General features: G+C 33.1%; 1 protein-coding gene and 1 long non-coding RNA gene across 2 annotated transcripts; both read right to left on the bottom strand.

Annotated features, from left to right (window-relative positions):
* Positions 1 to 1,055: 1,055 nt before the first annotated feature.
* Positions 1,056 to 4,098, bottom strand: LOC136209212 (pentatricopeptide repeat-containing protein At5g39710). Its single transcript, XM_066000621.1, has one exon. The coding sequence runs from the start codon at positions 3,918 to 3,920 to the stop codon at positions 1,668 to 1,670; it is 2,253 nt and encodes a 750-aa protein (XP_065856693.1). The 5' UTR covers positions 3,921 to 4,098; the 3' UTR covers positions 1,056 to 1,667.
* A 10,688-nt stretch (positions 4,099 to 14,786) lies between these two features.
* Positions 14,787 to 17,019, bottom strand: LOC136208712 (uncharacterized). Its single transcript, XR_010677245.1, has 3 exons — positions 16,926 to 17,019; positions 16,651 to 16,709; positions 14,787 to 14,912 (listed from the first exon to the last, which is right to left on the bottom strand). It is a non-coding gene; the product is annotated as an uncharacterized lncRNA (long non-coding RNA).
* Positions 17,020 to 19,801: the final 2,782 nt, after the last annotated feature.

The following is a 19,801-nucleotide window of genomic DNA, read 5'->3' as shown; positions in this document are numbered from 1 at the left end:
CAACAAGGTCTGTTGCAACTTGCAATTCTGATTTTGATCTGTTTCCAAGACTTAGAATGTAGCCAAGCATAGAAAGGATGATTGAAAGTAATTCAGTGAATATGATCCTTGGGCATTTATTTAGTAATTATACAGGAGTTTGACGGGGCATAGTTACTCAATTTAAGGATATTGCAGTTGAGCAGGTACTGCTCTCCAAATGTGCTGCACAAGAATACGGTAGCTGCTCTTCGTACTCTTCTCGCAATCAGATTCATCAACTGTACTGTGTTGATAATATGAGAATTGTGATCTTCTAATTGCTTGCCGTGTTATCCATTTGGTGTTGCCTGGAGCATCTTCAATGGGTTACAGTTTTTGGAAGTAGACATAATGAATGGTGAGTGGTTAATGAGTTTTCAGGAAAAAGATAGGACGATTCATTGTCAATGGAGATTCTGGATTTCTTTGTACAACTCTTTAATCTTTTGCCGTCTAAATTTTAGCTGAAAGAGCTCCTAGCTTTAGAGACACTTTTGCTAATGGAAACAAGTTAATTTTTTTTTTATTTTTTTTCAACGTGAACAAAATCAATATTTTTATGAATTGTGCATTTAAGCGGCTGGGGCAACTTCTTTGCATTCAGGTTAAGTCTCTGTTCTTTTAGTACATTGGCTGAACTTTGATTTTCATAAAATGTAGTTACTGGAATGAAAATGTGGGCATTGCAAAGAAATCAGTGTTCAATAAATCAGCCGACTAGCTGCCTAAAATCGAAGCTGACCCAATTTTCCCTGATTCGGCCCCTGGTGGGAAATTATGTGCAGCAATTTCATTTTCATCGAGAATTCCTAATTCCTCAGTCTAAACAGAAAATAGTAAATACAATATTCAGAAAACATAAAAGGAAGAGAACTTGAGAAAAATGAACGTTTCATGTAAACCAAGATAGGAATGAACTCACATTTATAGGCATAAATAAAGAAAAATCTTCTTTCTCTAGCTTTTTCCATAGTTGCTATATCATGTTGGTTTTTTTCTTTGATCACGTTGTTGGACTTTAAGTACAACCCTCAAAAAGAATTGGCAAATTGAGCCTTAATTTATTTGCTAAAATAATTTTGAACTATTACAAAATAATAATGAGCACATTAATATAGGCATTTTGCAAATGAATTATGAGCTTACAAGTAACTCCATACTTAACATGAAGGGGCATAATTGCATAAGTGTTCAATAGCCGTTTAGTGATGGAAAACACGCTGTTTAAACAATCTTAATGATGCAGAAGTTGTTCTTCATTAATGAAGGCTGATGGAACTGAATGACTTTGCTCGGAGGCCTGAGACATGCTTGAGCATTCATATGTATGTCTTGGAAGTCTCAATATTCATGAAGATATTATCAACCACAGATGCAGAAAGAAGCCTGTGCAGTTGCCAAAATATATTACAGTTCGTTTTAACAGTTGGCCAGGAAAGGTAAATGTGGTAATTCCGTAACGATGAGAAACTCATCAACATCTAAATCACAGGAAGATATGAGAAGCAATATGGAGCATTAGCAGTGAGTGCTTGAATCTTCAACAAGTGAAACCATGCAATTTCAGCCCTTCTAAACACATCCTCTGCTGTAACCAATATGCTAAGTAAATATTGACAAAATAATTAAAAAATCCATGAAATAGATTATCCTCTAGCATTTCCAGAATTCCCACTTGGAATGATCCCGTCCTTCGCCATTTCGGTAAGCACCCTAAAAACCCCATCCATGTTCCCTTCTTTCTGGTTTATTTCAACTTGAACTTTGGAAATCTCAGCATCACTAAGCTTGCAGCTTCTCAATATGTTTCCTATCACCTCATTTAGCTTCTCATTCATACCTTCTGTAAAAAGTGCTTTTACCAGAGCAAGAATAGTCAAAGTATGAGGCACAAAACCCTGGCGAACCATTTCCTTGTACAGGCCATATGCCTTCTGAACGTTTCCACCTCTACAATGACCATGTATAATAACATTGTACACGTCTTCATTGGGATTGTGGTTTTTCTTAATAACTGATTCGAAAACTCTATCCGCTTCATCCATCAAACCTTTCATGCAAAACCCCTTCATAAGAGCTAGCACACCCTTAAATTCAATGTTACAGCTATTCTCTATTAGTGTACTATACGTTATATCAGACGGGATAGATTCATCGTAAAACAACTTAAGAAGAAGCCGCTTTGCTTTCTTTGTTCGAGCCTGTTTATTAAGTCCGTTAATCAGCACACTGTAAGTAACAGCATCAGGCAGGTGGCCTTTCTGTATCATTTCATCATGCAACTGAAGAGCCTTAACCAAATCTCCTCCTTTACAGTAAGCATTTATCAAAGTTGTATAAATAAATTCATCGGGATGCAGCCTCAGATTCAACATCTCTTGGAACATCTCACAAGCTTCGGTTACTCTTCCCTGTTCACAGAGACCTTGGATAAGTGTTGAATAAGTAACCAAGTCTGGAGAAATGCCCTTCTCAACCATCTCTGCCTTCATTCGAAATGCCTTGTCCAACTCTTGGTTACGAGAAAATCCTGAAATGATTGTACTGTAACTATAAACATCAGGGGATAACCCCTTGCCCACCATGTCTTGTAACAACCCTATGGCCTCTTCCATCCTCCCCAAAACACAGTGTCCGTTAATAAGCGCATTGTAAGTCACAAGTGAAGGTAAGAAACCACTAGTGGTCATTTCATTCAAAACCCGGTAAGCCTCATCCAAGAATCCCTTTTGTGCAAACCCATTGATTAATGTTGTGTATGTCCTTGCATTTGGACGAAGTCCTCTAACATGCATCTGATCAAAAAACTGCACGGCTCGATTCATATTTCCAGCCTTACACATGCCATTTATTAATGAAGTATATGTCATAACATTGGGGGTTAATCCATTTCTCACCATATCTGAATGTAAAACAAGTGCTTCGTGAAAATTACCCTCCTTGCAATATCCATTAACAAGTGTATTATAAGTCACTTCATCAGGAACATAACCCTTCCGATTCATTTCTGCCAGAATCTCGCTCGACTCCTTCATCCTTCCTTCTCTACAAAGCCCATTGATTACCACATTATATGTGATCACATTAGGCTCCAAACCTCTCAACGCCATAGATTTCAACAAAACAAATGCTTCATCAACTCTCTTCAACTTACAATATCCATCAAGTACAGTATTATACGTAACCACATTAGGCAAACACCCATTTTTCTCCATTTCCTTGAAAAACTTTAAACCCATATCCAAATTTCCAGCCCCGCAGAATCCCCTAATGAAAATATTGTAACTAAACACATTTAAAGAAATACCACTAGCTATCATTTCTTTGTACACTTGCTCAGCTAATCTAATTGGTTTTTTGCACCTAATTAAGGAATCAATAATGGCATTATAGGATAAAACACCAGGCATAAAGCCATCGAGTTTAGCTAAATTAACAATATATAAAGCCTTATCAGTAAAATTCAAATGGGAATAGGATTTTACCACTAAATCAAAAACCGCAGAGCTGGAATCACACATATGATATGAATCTTTAAGGCACTGAAAGACGAAAGTGCCAGAATCATCGGGTGTCTCGACAGCCAAGTCCTGGGCAAGAGTCTGTGCAGTTTTAAAGAGCTTAAATTTAGTCAAAATGTGAAGGGCAAGGCACTTACAGGGAGGGTTGAAGAATGGATGGGACTTTGCCCAGTTGATTAGCTTTGAGATTAGGGTTTTGTCATCTTGAGATTTGAGGAGTAAACAGGAAGCAGCTTCAGGGGTAAAATCGGAAGCGAGACTATTCAGGTGGTAAGGATGGCGTCTGAGGAGGGTTAGGGCTTTGTCTGCTAGAAGGACATCTGTGGAAGATGGAAGGGGAATGGTCGAATGGTGAATTTGAGGTTTTGGGAGGGGCATGTCGGGAACTTGATCAAAATATAATCAGCAAAGTGACTGGAAAACGGTTGAAGAAGAAGAAGAAGAAGAACTACAGAAGAAAGATGAGTTCTATTTTACGTTTATTACTTTGGTAGGGATTTGGGAGCGTTGGGTTTAAAGAACGGTTTATCATTAGATAATTGTGGAAATTAGCAAAAGAATGTGTTTTTTTTAAAACAAGTGAGAAAATTTGGGGTAATTTATAAAATTAGAACTTAGAAGCGTCTCATTTACATATTTATAGTCATTCCTATATATGGTACCAAAATAGACTTTTTCATTACGTGTTTTCCAAAAATATCTTAGTATATAATAAACACTTTCAATAATCAATTTCATTTCATCTCCAAATCACTTTCAAGCTCTAACTTTTGGCTCCGAATCACTTACAAGCTTCAACATTTGTCTCCAAATCACGTTCAACAATTGAAATATTAGAACTGTTATACTCAAAGTTTTTACGCATATAATAGTATACAGATCTAGGGTTCGATGTTCGCAAATCGCAAAATGCGAACATCGAACAAAAATACGATAACTTCTACATATGTGCATATAGGATTTCTCATCGCATTTATAAAATAGGCGATACAGATGATAAAATGTGAAGCACATATCCGCATATGCGATCATAAAAGCATAATGTGAAAGAGAATTTCAATTAGTTTTACTCAGTTTCAAACTACATTTTCTATGTTTATGACATGATTCTTTTAGGTATTTGACAATGTATTTTGCACTTTTTAGTATAGTATGTCTACATATATTTTTATTTGTTTGGTCTCTTGGAATGACCAATGGAAAAAAGTTGCAAGTACCATGATATATGTTGGTGGTGAATCGAAGTTGCTTCGGGTTTCAAAAAAATAAATAAATTGAAGAAGTTAAAAGAGAGAATTTATATATGTGTAGGTGTTGATTCAGTTTTATATAATTTACGAATGTCCATGCAAACAAAAGATAGTCCAAACAAAGTATCTATCGTAGATCGCAATGGTGTACGACGCTTCATACGCCATTGCTTGATGAATCCGACCCATGTGATGCCACTATATGTTGAATTGATACGCTGCACAATAGATGCACAAATTTGATGAGGTTGTAAGGAAGAGAATGTTGAGACAAGTAATATTCTACAAGACAATGCATGCCCAAATCATATGTTGGACTTTGAGAGTAGTGATACAATTATTTATCAAATGACACATGAAGATGTATGGGGTCTTTATAACGCCAAGCACGATGATGCTAGAGATACATTTGTACCTGAGACACAACCAAATGATAAAGTTGGTACTGCAACAAATACACAAGATGACCATGTCCCATCAAGTATCTATGAGGCAGATGACGAAGACAGAAAATGAAGAAGGACTGATCCATTTCGGTGGCTTCCAGAAGTCCATGATGCACCTGTGGTTTCTATTGTATCTAAACTGTCAACATGGGTGATTAGTTTAAAGGTGCATGATATATTCATAAACAAAAGAGAATTGCAAGATATACTAGGGAGACATGCAATTCAAGAGAAATGTGAATGGAAGGTCTATAAATCAAACAAGTCCTTGGTTGAAGTTAAATATAGACATGATGATGTATGTAAGTGGCGGGCTAGAGCTATCATCATAATTCTGATATGTTCAGACTTCAAAGAATGGATTCATGGACCAACACACTTGTCCTAGAGATCAAATTCTACCACATCACAGGCAAGCAGGGAAACATGTTGCAGGCACACCACTAGCAAATAAGTTTGATCAAGATGATAGAGTTTATCGACCAAAGGACATTATTTTCGATTTTGGGAAAGAACATACAATTAACCTCTATTACATGCAAGCTTGGAGAGCAAGAAGTTGGGCGTTAGAATCTCAATGTGGTACCCCGGAAGAGTCGTACATGTTGTTACTGAACTACGGTGAGACATTGAAGAGTACTAATCCAAGAATGGTAACTCATATTGAAACCGATGAGGATGATCATTTTAAGTATTTCTTCATGGCTATGGGTCCGTCTCTTAGAGCTTTTAAAGAATATATAAGGCCTGTTATATGTGTTGACGGAGCATTCTTAAAAGGTAAATATCCGAGTACATTGTACATTTTGGTTTGCAAAGATGGTAATGATCATATTTATCCCATTGCTTTTGGGATTGGACCGAATGAATCAAATGAAACATGGATCTGGTTTATGGCCAAGCTAAGAGAATGTATTGGTGATGTTGACAACTTTGCCATAATGAGACAGACACAAGAGTATTGATCATGCTGTGAATTTGGTATTTCCAAATGCAATACATGGATGTTGTTGTCAACATCTCAAAATGAATGTGAAGACCAAATTTTGGTTTATTAAGAAGATAATAAAGCAGTATTAGCGAGATGCTAAAGTTGATCACATCTCCGATTTTGAATAGGCATTCTCAAAACTACGTGAAATATATGCCCGTTGCACGACATATTTAGAAGAAACTGTAATAAAAAATGGTCACATACACACTTTTCTACTCGCTATTACAACATAATGACTACAAATATAGCTGAATGATTCAATGCAGTCATGGTTGATGGTAGACGTTTACCTATCACAATGATGATGGAATACATAAGAGCAACCCTTCAAAAATGGTTTTATAAGAGACACATCACATGTTACAAATATAACAATGTCGTTATTATTTATGGGATATTTAACCTCATGGTTTAACATGATGTATTTCTTTTTCAGTAGAACGAACATCCCACTTGATAGAATGGGCTGAAGTAAAGATGATTAGGCATATACACAAGGCAGTTACTTGCTCATTTTGTGGAATCGACAATCATACATTTTGAGATTCGCGATCGAAATAAGGGTGGAATTGTTGATTTAGAATCAAGAACATGCACATATAGGAAATGGCAACTATTTGGATTCCCATATAGACACGTGTGTAGAGTTGCATCTAAGTTTCGGTTAACGAATGCATATCAGTGGGTCGATAATTACTACAAAAATTATACATTGAAATTGGCTTATGCCGAGTCTATATATCCAGTTGGACACCAATCCGAATGGAAGATATGTGACAACTCTGTGAAAGTACTTCCCCCTTTAATTGGAACTCGATCAGCTGGATGACCCAGAAGTCAAAATAGAAGACCATCCGGTTGCTCTACATAATTGTTTGAATTGTCATCACCCTGTACCAAATACATCAAGACCTCCGAGTGAAATACCAAGTTCTTCGACCTCTAGGGCATCTCAATGTTTAGATGATATGAATTAAATGTAATATGGATTTCACTCATTCAGTTTCACTCAATTTCAATATGTTTCATTCAATTTCACTCAGTGTCACATAATCACATTTGGTGAAATGCAATCAGATGGACAGATGCGAATTGCATATAACCCAAATGTGAGACATAAAACATAATGTGAACCGCATATAACTCAAATGCAAGACATACTCATTCAGATGCGAATCACATAATATTCAAATGTGACACAGGTAACATGATACGATTTGCATCTGTGTAAAATGCAATATATATAACATAAAATGCGAAATTTCACACATTTTCAGACATTTTCAGACAAGTTCACTCAATTTCATCCAATTGAACCATTCTTGGTGCTCGATAAACAAATTACGAATCTCAGATATCACATCATGAGATGGAAGATATGCCCGAGTAGTATTTTCCCCACCCTTAACATCATCATCTTTTCGATCAGCCACATCACCTTGATCATTTCTCTCATCATCAGCATGTTGATCATTTTCCTTACCATCATCTGTAGCACCATCTTGATCTTTACCCTTAACCTCACCTTTCGCATCAATAAAGACTCAAATAATTTGACACAATAACCTCACAACCCTCAATGTGATCAACAAGCAAATTATACCAAGTCGTATTCTTCTTGGCATCTTCAACAACAATTTCAGGTCATGGAGGAGTGGAATTCTACAAAATAAATAGATGATCAAATGATAAATTAGAGATGCTCACCTTCATAACATCAAGTATAGATGCTCACGTTGACAATATCAAATATTTGTTCAAAGGTCGGGACTTTGTTATTGTTCCATCTCAGCACACGGGGTGGAAGACAAATTGGATTCTTCACGTAGAATGACTCTGACGTCTTCTTGTCACACCTGATCGAAAACGGCATCGGGTATGAACGGAAAACAGGATAACCAACTTTTAACAGTCTAGAAGGCGAACCAATTTTCTACGATTAAAAATTTATTATTTGGACTACCTAAAGTTTATTTAATTATTTGGCTTGGACTGATAATTCTACCAAGCTTCCTATGTATCCCGAATGTCTATTCATATTTAAACCGGGAATCAAAGCCATGCAGTTCTACCTATTTTAGGTAGTTCTCTTAATTAATTGATACGTTAATTGACACACTAATCATTTAATTGTACAATTTACTTTATTACAATATAATTATATAGATAAATCATTTTATCAAAACGAATCACATCAAATAAACATTTTATCAAACTCGCTCATGAACAAATAACCATTTTATCAAAACAACTCGTAATCAAATAAATCGCTTTAACAAACCAACTCGTAATCAAACAAACGTAAAATATCAAATCATCCAGCATTTTAAAAACATAATATAAAATTTGTGTATGTGTATCCATCCTCGAATTCCACCCGTGTAGCTTATCATATCAATAATCGAGATATCTCATTCATATCTCGTTTCTTGCCTAATGTTAGGACTACTAGCCGTGCACTCTGGCCATACCGCCATTAGGTATGGTCTTACAACTTACAACTCCTACCTCGGGCAATCCTAGATGGAAAAAACCATTTTATCTTTCTTTCAAAATATCACAACATAAAAATCATATTTGGACTTCCATCCAAATCACAGAAATAATAATAATAACAACCGCAACAACTTTCTCAGTCTAAAAACAATTCGTATAAAATAGTCAAATTCATTTTCCAACCCAATTTTCAAAATACCACGATAATAAATAATTATTCTTCAAATAATCAAAATCAAAAGTATATAAATATTTTAAAACAATATATCTTAAACAATTTACTAAAACATATTCAAAACCACTTAAATCATTTAAAACTGAAACTTAGTTTTGTCTATCATCGGAATAACTATTTTCGACCGAATATACCTACTGTTAGACTCCTTATATTATCATAAGTCTATTTGAACTAATTTAATATTCAAATTCTTATACCAATTGTATATTCTCCTTTATACCGACTCTAATTGGTAAATATCAGTATTAATCCTTCTAATTTGTAAATGTTTTAACTCAACAAATTTAAGTCATGTAAATATTATATAAATAACTCGAAACTAATTTGAAACCAAACACTTTTATCGGAGTATTTTTGTTTGTTACTAGAATTATAATGTAACATTAAATTGATATCGTTAATTCCGACTGAAGGTTCAGTTAGACTCGTGACATTGCTAGGAGTCTATCCGTACAAATTTTCCTTTTCAATTTCTTTATATTATTATTATTTTTCAATATATAACAATTCAAACTAAGAATTTAATAATTGGCTAACGTCGATTTCTTCCGGGATCTAAACCTCTAAAGAAGTGTTTGTTATATTTTAATATATAATTGTCCAATTAAAACCGATATATAACTGTCTAATTAAAACCGATATCGTTAACGACCGATTATACTTCAAAACTCATGACATTGCTATCAGCCCATTAGTCCTAAATTTCACTTTAATAAATCTAAAGAAAGACTCTAAATTTTATATTTTTATTAGTAACCTATAAACTTAATAAATTATTATAACCATCGGAACTGAACTTACTCATAAAAAATTTTAAAAAATAATTTGAATCTAAAACATCGTTACCATTACACTTCCAGAGCTTAAATAGCCAAACCTATACAAAGGATACAAACAAGTACGTAAACTATTGTAGACACTGGGGTCGGAGGACCGATGAAGAAAACAGTTAAAGGAATCCAAATCAGTCGAGATCGATAAATGATGAGTTGATAAAAATAATAAATAAAAATGTTGTTCGAGGGAACCGTGGAAGCCGGCTCGATTGAATTCTAAAATTAAATCGAGGTGGCGGTCGAATCGGTTCCGCAAATGGAATTTTAAATCCTCGCGATATGTTTGGGGTATTTCGTTCCATTTTTTTCAAATTTTAATTTTAATAAAACCTCGGGTCGGTAGGATTTATTAGATTTCGAAAACTTCATAAAACGATTTTGTGAGAATCGATTTTATAAAAGCTAATTTTATAAAATATATTTTGGTAAAAATCATTTTTTACTTTTGTTGGTTTTATTTTTATTTGGTTTGTTTTAGTCTTTTTTATATATATAGACACGTCCAAAACGCGGCCCCGTCGGGGGCCGCTATTTTCGTCACGATTTAACACCTTAATCCGTTCGAACGGCGGATTTAGGCGAACATGTAAATATACGTAAATTTTAAATGGGGAAAATTTTAGTTAAAGCTTTTAAATGCCTCTCAAATGTAAATAAAATGTTTTGATCCAATTTTCTTTCTTAAATGATTTTTCACAAAATAATCTTGTATGTCTAATCATGCTTTTACAATTAAATTTAAACGATTTTTAACTTCACATTCTTTAATGAGCCTAAGTCGTTCGAACGGTGATTTAGGTAGAAACATGTAAATTAACGGGGTTTTAAACTCGTCTAAATCCTTCCAACGACGATTTAGGCTCGAACTTGCAAATAAATGGTTTTTTTGAGAGAGAGATTAGCTTTAGACTTTGATGTATATAGCTTAGGTATATATTCACTTGTTATAATTTATGATTTACGATTCATTCTTCTTCTCCTCTCCTCTCCTCACATACAATGATTTATGTAATCAAAATGGGTGATTCTTCTAACTCAAATGACTTTTAATCAAATGCTCAAAACGGTTTTCAAAACGAGAAAGAAAAGGTTTTCAAATGAATTTAAAACTTAAAGAAATATACGATTAGACCATTAGCGTCTAGTAGTGTTAAGTAGGAGGCCGGTGGTTGAGACCCGACGCTGTCAAGGTGCCTAGTAGTCTTTCTCTAGAAAGGAGCTAGCCTTCTCGGCTCATACCCAATTTCCCGAACCCAACCGATCTCCCGCAAGGAATCCGATGATCATTTCCCATTCGTGAATGGCGACTCTTTCAACTCTGAGCTTCGGTCCTACCGAGCAGCTTGATTTCCAGATTGGTTGCTTTCGGCTCCAATCACATCGTTGTAGTCAACGGTATCATCCCATCGGGTTCGTTGGGCGAGGCTTGATACCTACAACTATATTTTTGTAATTCATAAAAAAAATATTTACAATTCATACATGGACTACATGTGCAAACCCAAACAGTTGATATTTAGCTGGAGCTCTTTTTTTAGACATAATTACCTCCTTTTGTTTCGAGATACCTCTCGAAATCGTCTTGATGGTCTCAGACCAAGCTACCTCCCCCCCATGGGAACACATCAAACAATATAGGATAATCGACAAGGACTATCCAATCTGTATTCACCATCTGTGATTTCTCGGTGGTGAGTAGACAACAGTGTATTGAAAACAACATCGCCAGACTAACAGCTTCACCATTCATTCTCTTTACTCCAATCAGTTTCTATGAACACTCGAAATATGCCACCATGGGTTATGTGTTCTACCCATTTGAAGTACTTCTTCAGTATTTCCTTTTTCTTCGGCTTACTAATCTTATTCGTAAAATCAAGCAACCACCAAATCACAAGCCGGATATAAGTCCATACTCCCAACCACTAATTCTCAATTCAACTCCTCTGATATAAAACCACATTATCCATCGATTTCTTGTGCACAATCTCTCTAGATAACAACGTATGGATAAAGGCACTACAGAAGGTGATGTTATCCAAATCCATCAGATGTCCGAAACATATGCTTTTGAAAGCCTTAATCTATAAAGGCGTCAATATATCTTGTAAATCGATCATCGCTTCAAGGTCTCCTCTTATTGTTATTGTGCCTTTTGTACCTAAGCTCCAAGAGTACTTAAATTTGACACCACTATCTGATTTTACCGCCTTTATTTTGATAACCGAAACCTGTAAAATTAGCATTTCAGTGAATCTAATTGCATTTCACACAGTAAAATTACAGTTCATACAAAACATACCATTCACATTTATGAAATTCGAGTCGCATTTCACTAAATGTGACATATAACTCATCGTATTTACATGTAAACGTGATTCACGTGTACATAAATGATATCACATTTTATCCAACTATGATTCGCGTTTATGTAGTTGATATCAGATTTTATCGAAATGCAACTACTTGATTATAGTTTAACTATTCGCATATCCGTATAGTAATCGCATTTCATCAAAATGCGATTACTTCATTAAGGGCTTATCTATTCACATATCCGCAGAGTGTTCGCATTCCATCGAAATGCGACAAGGGTTTATGCTTATCTATTCGCAGTTTATGAAATGCGAACGATCACAAACCAGTTCTCAGTGTTAGGAATACAACACAAATTAGTTCGAAAACCCATTCATCACACATATACAACACAAATTAGTTTGAAAATCGCCAATGTAGCCATTAAACACTAATACCTAAGCCTAAAAAAACATGCCACAACAAGTCCATATATAAAACCCTAAATTCTATCTGAAATCAAGTAGAAGAAAACAAACACACATGTGGAAGGAAATAACTTCGATTTGGGTTTATCCTGATCGTTCTTCCTTCTCGTTTTATCCATCTTCAGTGGCCAGTTTTTCATTCGATTTTCCGTTCGCAATAGGAGGGAGAATGAGAAGGGTTAGGGAGGAAAGGGAGTGTTATGGGTATTCTAGAAGTGGAAGAGTCTATTTTGATAGTATGTATATGAATGAGTCTAAATATGTAAATAAGTCTCTCCTAAAGTCTAGTTTTATAAATTACCCGAAAATTTATGGTACGCCATACATGTCTAATAGTGATGTGTATGACATAACCAACAACACATCTATTTTTAGGTAGATGCTATGCTTACTTTGTTTTTGACAAAGTAAGCCTTACTTTGTGTGCTTTCACCATTGGATAAATTTTACAAAATCAAACTATCGTGTTTGGCCTTTCTTTTTCTTGTTGCATTTGCCCACCCCTTTCTTCTATCTCTTCCATCGAGGCCTTGTTGTACTCAACCTACAATCAATTCTCATCTTTACCCATATATACAATAAGTTCTATTGAGGCCTTTCTCAATTTTTCTCAAAAGAATTTACATATCGAATTGTCCACCTCTAGGTTCATACTTCTCTTCTCAAGACACGTGTTACAATTCAATTACTTTAATAATTATTTTATCCTTAAACATTAAAGGACTAATAAATTTTCTCCGCTCTCAATTTCTTTTACAATTTATAACTAGAAGGTACCCTCGCTTTGCTTTGGGAAAAAATAATTAAATAATATAGTAGAAAAAAAATTAAATTTTGTAATATATTTTTATGAATATTACCTAACAAAATAAGGAGTATATTTTTATGCATATTTTTATGAATTGAAGTGTATAATCATTATCTGTATTAAATACGTCATTATAATGTCAGCATACCGTCATAATTCTGCCCTAATATACCTACGTATCAAATACATCATCGTACGATAAGATGACCCATATTCAACCCTAAAAATTGCACACTATATAATGTCACTTATATAGCTCTATCTCCATGCCTCCATTAACCCAACTGCATATTCACTATCTCTTTGTCTCTCTTCATCCACACCAAAAAATGGCGAATCAGAAAAAGTGTGAATCCATGAACGAAATCCTTTGCCTCATAATCATAGAGATACTGCTTTTTGTCATCCTCCTCATATTATTTGCCTATTTCCTTCCTGATATCATCCTAGGTCCTCATTAACCAAGAGAAGGTAATATCTTTAGCAATAAAATTTTCGTTTGATTATGAGTTGAAATTAGAAGTTTGAGTAAAAATTGGAAGTTTTGTTGTAATTTCAGTAACTATGTCGTAAAGATGTATTGGAGAAATTTAGATGGTTGATGAATTGAAGGCAATAAAGAACCAATTAGATTGTGATTTTCTCTGCAAATCCTAAAAACATATAGATCTGGTGTTTTATTTATATTGTTATCTATTTTGACACCTTAGAAGTGACTGAAAACACTGAATTGTGAAGTCGTATATTATCCATGAATTTAGTATACGTTGCATTAACTTCATTGTTTAAAAGAGTTCAAGGTAAGCTAGAGGATTTGGAAAAGGAGATAATTTGATTAAACAATTTTTAATAAATAAATTCAGGTACAATTGATAAATAATTGTAAAGAGACAATTAGGAAAGATAGTTGAGAAGTGGCTGTAATTGCCCTGAAAAAAAATTAAATAGTTATGATGAAAATACACCAAGAATGTAATTGGAAAAGATATTTAAAAAAACTAACCTCATTGATCGTATTTGATCTAATATTTATTTCTTTTTTGATGAAGTTGAAAGCATATTAATATTAAGATTCACAAAAAAAAATTAACTATTACTTATGTACTTACTCATTACGTTTTTTTGAACCTCTATTGATGATTGATGAACATTTGGTTGACTTTCAACAATTGGTAACTTTCATTTTGCTACTAGTGATAAAGAACATCGAGATACGTGCGACTTCAAATGAGTGGAAGGTGTTGAATTTGGATTTGGAACTTATTTTTTAGGTGTTAACAAAATGTCCTTAAATATATAAATTGCTTTAAATGATATGTTGGAGGGATCATCAACTAAATTACTGACTTGAATCTAAAATACAATATCGACACTATAAATCTTTGTCATTACAGGTGGAACCTCATAACTTTCTTTAAAACTATTTGCAAGAATGCCAATTAAATCTGTTGTCATATGTCCAAAAACTACAAATGTGCTTGTACCTGTAGCATCTTCAATAACCAATTTCACTCTATACCTGTAATATTTGTTATATAATAAGCAAAAATAATTTTAATAGGAAATAATTGAAATATGTATGAATATTATAAGAAATTTAAAAATTTACCATGTCAATGATAGATCATCAATGAATCTGCAATTTTTACACCACAATTTGTCATCAAAGTTTTGAATACTACTTTTACATCTAGGACATGCATGTTACCACCAATCATCAATGTGGTCAATTTATTTGATTTTTTTCCTTACATGTGAATTTGATTTCCTTAACAAAAATGAAATTGAGATTGATAATGTTAATTTTTATTCTTAGACTCATATATATAAACTAATCAAATATAATCTTAAATAAACCTTATCTGTATGAATATATATTTGCAGTAACTCATCAATTATCTTTCAATATGCTTCTTTCTCTTCCTCTATAGCCATGACTTTTGGGAAATGTAACATGCTTTTTTCCAGCAAAAGGTAAGATTTTTCAATACTAAAATGAGTGTAATATGTAACCCCCGTTCCGGGGCGTATAGAAAACCAAGCAATTATCATAATTTAAGCAAAAACACCAACATAACTCTATAAAGGCTCCTCATTTATTACCGTCTATCAAAATCTCATAACCAAAGAATTAAATAACCAACCAAACAATTTAACCTGTGAATAATATTCATTTAAATTTAAACAAATAATCAAATCCAATAGTATAATAAATATAATGAATGTCTATAAAATTTGCTAATGGGAATAAGACCGTTGTGCTGGCCAGCCTGAATGCAGGAAAAACCTGAAAATCTAGCAAATAGGAGAACTTCTGAACCTAGCCTGAAAATTTTAACATGGCAAGGGGTGAGCTGCCTACTCAATAAGCATAATAGTAAATATTTATATATATATATACACACACACACAAACATACAGTTCACATATATTATATTTGATCAATCAAGTAATCATTAAAATTAAATAGATGATATCACAAACCAGACTCTTTACTACGCCTAATATCCTAAAGTTATATTTATTTTAAGGGCCCTAGCTAAACCTAAGTAATATATATATATATATATATATATATATATATATATATATATGGTCCTATGGTGTTTTATCATCAAAATAGGTATGCGTTATCGTCTACTCTTGCAAGACACACAACCTTGAGACTTCACAATATAAGTACTTTTATAACGGTACTGCTATCGTCTAATCTTGCAAGACGTAGTACCAAACCCAATCCAAAATTTAATAACACCCTATCGTCTCCTCTTTCAAGACAGGTGTATATATTCACAGTATCAGCAACCTCCAGACCATTGTACCTATCCACTTAAGCTACCTAATTAAGTGAAATTCTAAAATGAGACGCCTTTCCATTCAACCACAGACATTTTCCTTGTAAGGTAATGATTCAATATGTGATAAAATAATATGCACCTTCTATGATTTAATTAAGCAAAACCATACCACTAAATAATAATGGTTCACCACAACAATTGATTGTCCAGAACAAAAACTAACTCATATTTAACATTATCATGAACAATATAGAATATACCAATAGTTATAGATATAACTTTCCTGGAATGAATATACCTATATTTATTGACATATAATTATAGGCATAACAACGTATAAACAATTCTTCCTAAAACAATATAGATATAGGCATAACCTTTTTGGAATAAATTATAATGTATATAGGCATATAAGTATTAATTATATATATATATATAAATATTTATAATTATGGTTACCTCTCGTCTCAAAAGCTAATCAAACTGTTCGGGGTCCTGCTCACCCGTCTCTTCCTCTCCTATAATTATAGAAATGCATTCCTATAATTAATTATTATTGAAAAAATAATATATATGCAAATGTATACTCAAAATGCTCCTAACCCCACCAAATACTTTAAGATTTCATATTAGTCTAATTAGTTCAATTATCCTAATAGACCAAGAATTAAGAAACACTATTATGTAGATTAGAACCTAAACGAAATGATTAAAATTCTGCCCGGAACGCTCACCGGAGTTTCGCCGGAAACCGGTGGTCGGAAATTCGCCGGAGTTGTCGAAAGCACGAACCGAGACTACCACAAGATAGCCAACGTTTAGGAGAGTCCAAAAGTACGCTCCTTTCGCTATTAAAATCACTCAAAAGGTCGAAATCTAACACTTTGTCGATGAAAAATGCACGCACCGGTCACCACATTTTTCGACTAGAAAAATAACAATATTGGTCTTGAAATCTTCCTTACGTGATAAGGAATTTAATGGTGTAATTTTTTTTATCTCAAATGGTGCCCAGAATAAGGAGTTATGGAAAAAATTAAATTAAAAAGAAAAAGAAAAAGGAAGACTGCGCAGGAGGAAGGTTTTTGATTCTGAAAAAAAAGGAACTCCTTTTCACCGCGAACCCTTCTAATATAATAATAATAATAATAATAATAATAAACAATTTGATATAATATATTATAATGATAATAACTAATAACTAATAATAATAACAAAATGTTCAAATAATACATCTATTTTAATATAATTTAAAAATAACTCTTATAATTTTTATTTTGCAAAATCACTCCCTAAATTTACGGATATTACATAATAAATATTAGCAACTAATATGTTATATATATATATATATATATATATATATATATATATATGGATTATTTCTCAATGGGTATTACCCACCCATGGATAGTTTTGAAAAATGTGTAAATTTATTAGAATGATTTATAATACCAAATTCCAAAATATAATGTTATAAATACAATATGGAAACATGTGCATTATATATTCTTCCAATATAAAAATTAATTATAAAGAATAATAATGTTTGGCTAGAAAATATTTATTTAATGAAATGACTAATGTGACTTGTGATATATAAACGCTTCTCTCTTTTATATCTTAATTGATGCTATTTTTTTCCTACTAACTAGCATTAATGCTTCCTAATTTCTAGATTGTATTTTCTTTTTTTTTTTATGAAATTCTAGGTTGTAATTTTATTTTATTTTTTGAAAAAATTCTAGATTGTAATTAATTATATAAACTTGATTTCGGCTATTGTTTATCAATCTTTATGAATATATAAAGTATGTATTAAAATAAAATTGTACATGTTTCTTATTTTTTTTTATCGGAAGGAGGATCCAAACAAAATCGACGAAACATAAAGTGTAAAAATATTTAAAATAGTACAATTTTAAATTTAATATTAGTAAGTAAGAGTAATTTTATCTCTAATATTGGTAAGTTGGATAGTTTCAAACATTATTAAAAAACTAAGATATTTTATTTTTATATTCTGCATCAGTTGCACGACGTTACGTGATGTGACGTTACGTAGTGTGACGTGATGTTACGTAACGTGACATGATGTTACGTTACGTCATGTCATGTTACGTTATATCATGTCATGTCACATTACGTTATGTCACGTTACGTCATTTATGTTACGTCATATTATGTTACATTATGCTAAGTTACATTCTTTTAGGTCACGTTAAATTAAGTTACATTAAGTTATGTTATGTTATGTTACGTTATATCACATCACGTTACGTTATGTCACATCACGTTACGTTATGTCACGTCACGTTACGTTATGTCACGTCACGTTACGTTATGTCACGTCACGCTACCTTACATTACGTCACATTACGTTACATTACGTCACGTTATGTTATATCGCATTACGTCACGTTATGTTATATCATGTTACATCATATTAAGTTACGTTACATTACGTTAGGTGACGTCACGTCATGTTACGTTACTGACGTCGTGTTATGTTATGTTACATTACTGATGTCACGTCATGTTATGTTACGTCACGTGATGACACGTTATGTCACGTTACGTTACGTTACATTATGTTACATCATGCTATGTTACGTCATGTTACGTTACATTACATCACGTTATGTTACGTCACTTTACATTACGTCATGTTATGTTACGTCACTTTACGTTATGTTACGTTACGTCATGTTCCACTATATGACGTTAAGTTAAGTTAAGTTATGTTATGTTACGCTATGTTATATTACGTTACACAGGGGAGTAGATGAGGGCGTGCAAGGAGTGCTAACGCACAGGGCCTCAAAATTATAAGGGCCCCAAAATTTAAGATGTGCTTAGTCGAATATAGATATTAGCTTAAAATAATAAAATAATAATATAATGTAATAAGATTTATTTACACTTTTTCATTACATTGAGTGCGTATGTGATTTAGATATTCAACCATTCAAAATTTACAACCTTAATACAAAATTCTATTAATTAGTAAGGGTTTAAGAAAAATTTAGCACAGGGGCCCCAAAAAGTTTAAGATGGCCCTGACGTTACATCACGTAACGTTACGTTACATTAGGCTAAGTTACATTCTATTAGATCACGTTAAATTAAGTTAGTTACATTAAGTTATGTTAGGCTAAGTTACATTAAGTTTCTTTAAGTTAAGTTACGTTACGTTACGTTACATTATATTATGTTACACTACATTATGTTAAGTTACGTTACGCTAAGTCATAATAAGTTAAATTACGCTACGTTATGTTACGTTACGTTACGCTAAGTCACAATAAGTTACGCTACGTTATGTTACCTTATGAAACTTACGTTACAATAAGTTACGTTACGTTATGTTATGTTACATGATGTTACATTACGTCATGTTATATTACGTTATGTTAGGTTATGTGATATTACGTTACATTACGTTACGTTATATTATATTACATTATATGACACTACGTTAGGTTACGTTACGTTATGTCACATCACATTATGTGACGTTACGTTATATCACATCACATTATATGACGTTACGTTATGTCACATCACATTGTGTGACGTTACGTTATGTCACGTCATGTTACATTATGTT

The sequence above is a fragment of the Euphorbia lathyris genome, chromosome 10, assembly GCF_963576675.1.
Source record: "Euphorbia lathyris chromosome 10, ddEupLath1.1, whole genome shotgun sequence".
Taxonomy (NCBI): domain Eukaryota; kingdom Viridiplantae; phylum Streptophyta; class Magnoliopsida; order Malpighiales; family Euphorbiaceae; genus Euphorbia; species Euphorbia lathyris.
The sequence above is the reverse complement of the archived record's forward strand: the minus strand, read 5'-3'. Positions and strand labels throughout refer to the sequence as shown.

Bases quoted from the DNA above. Each gene is read 5' to 3' on its own strand.
- LOC136209212 (XM_066000621.1), bottom strand. From the start codon at position 3,920: ATGCCCCTCCCAAAACCTCAAATTCACCATTCGACCATTCCCCTTCCA.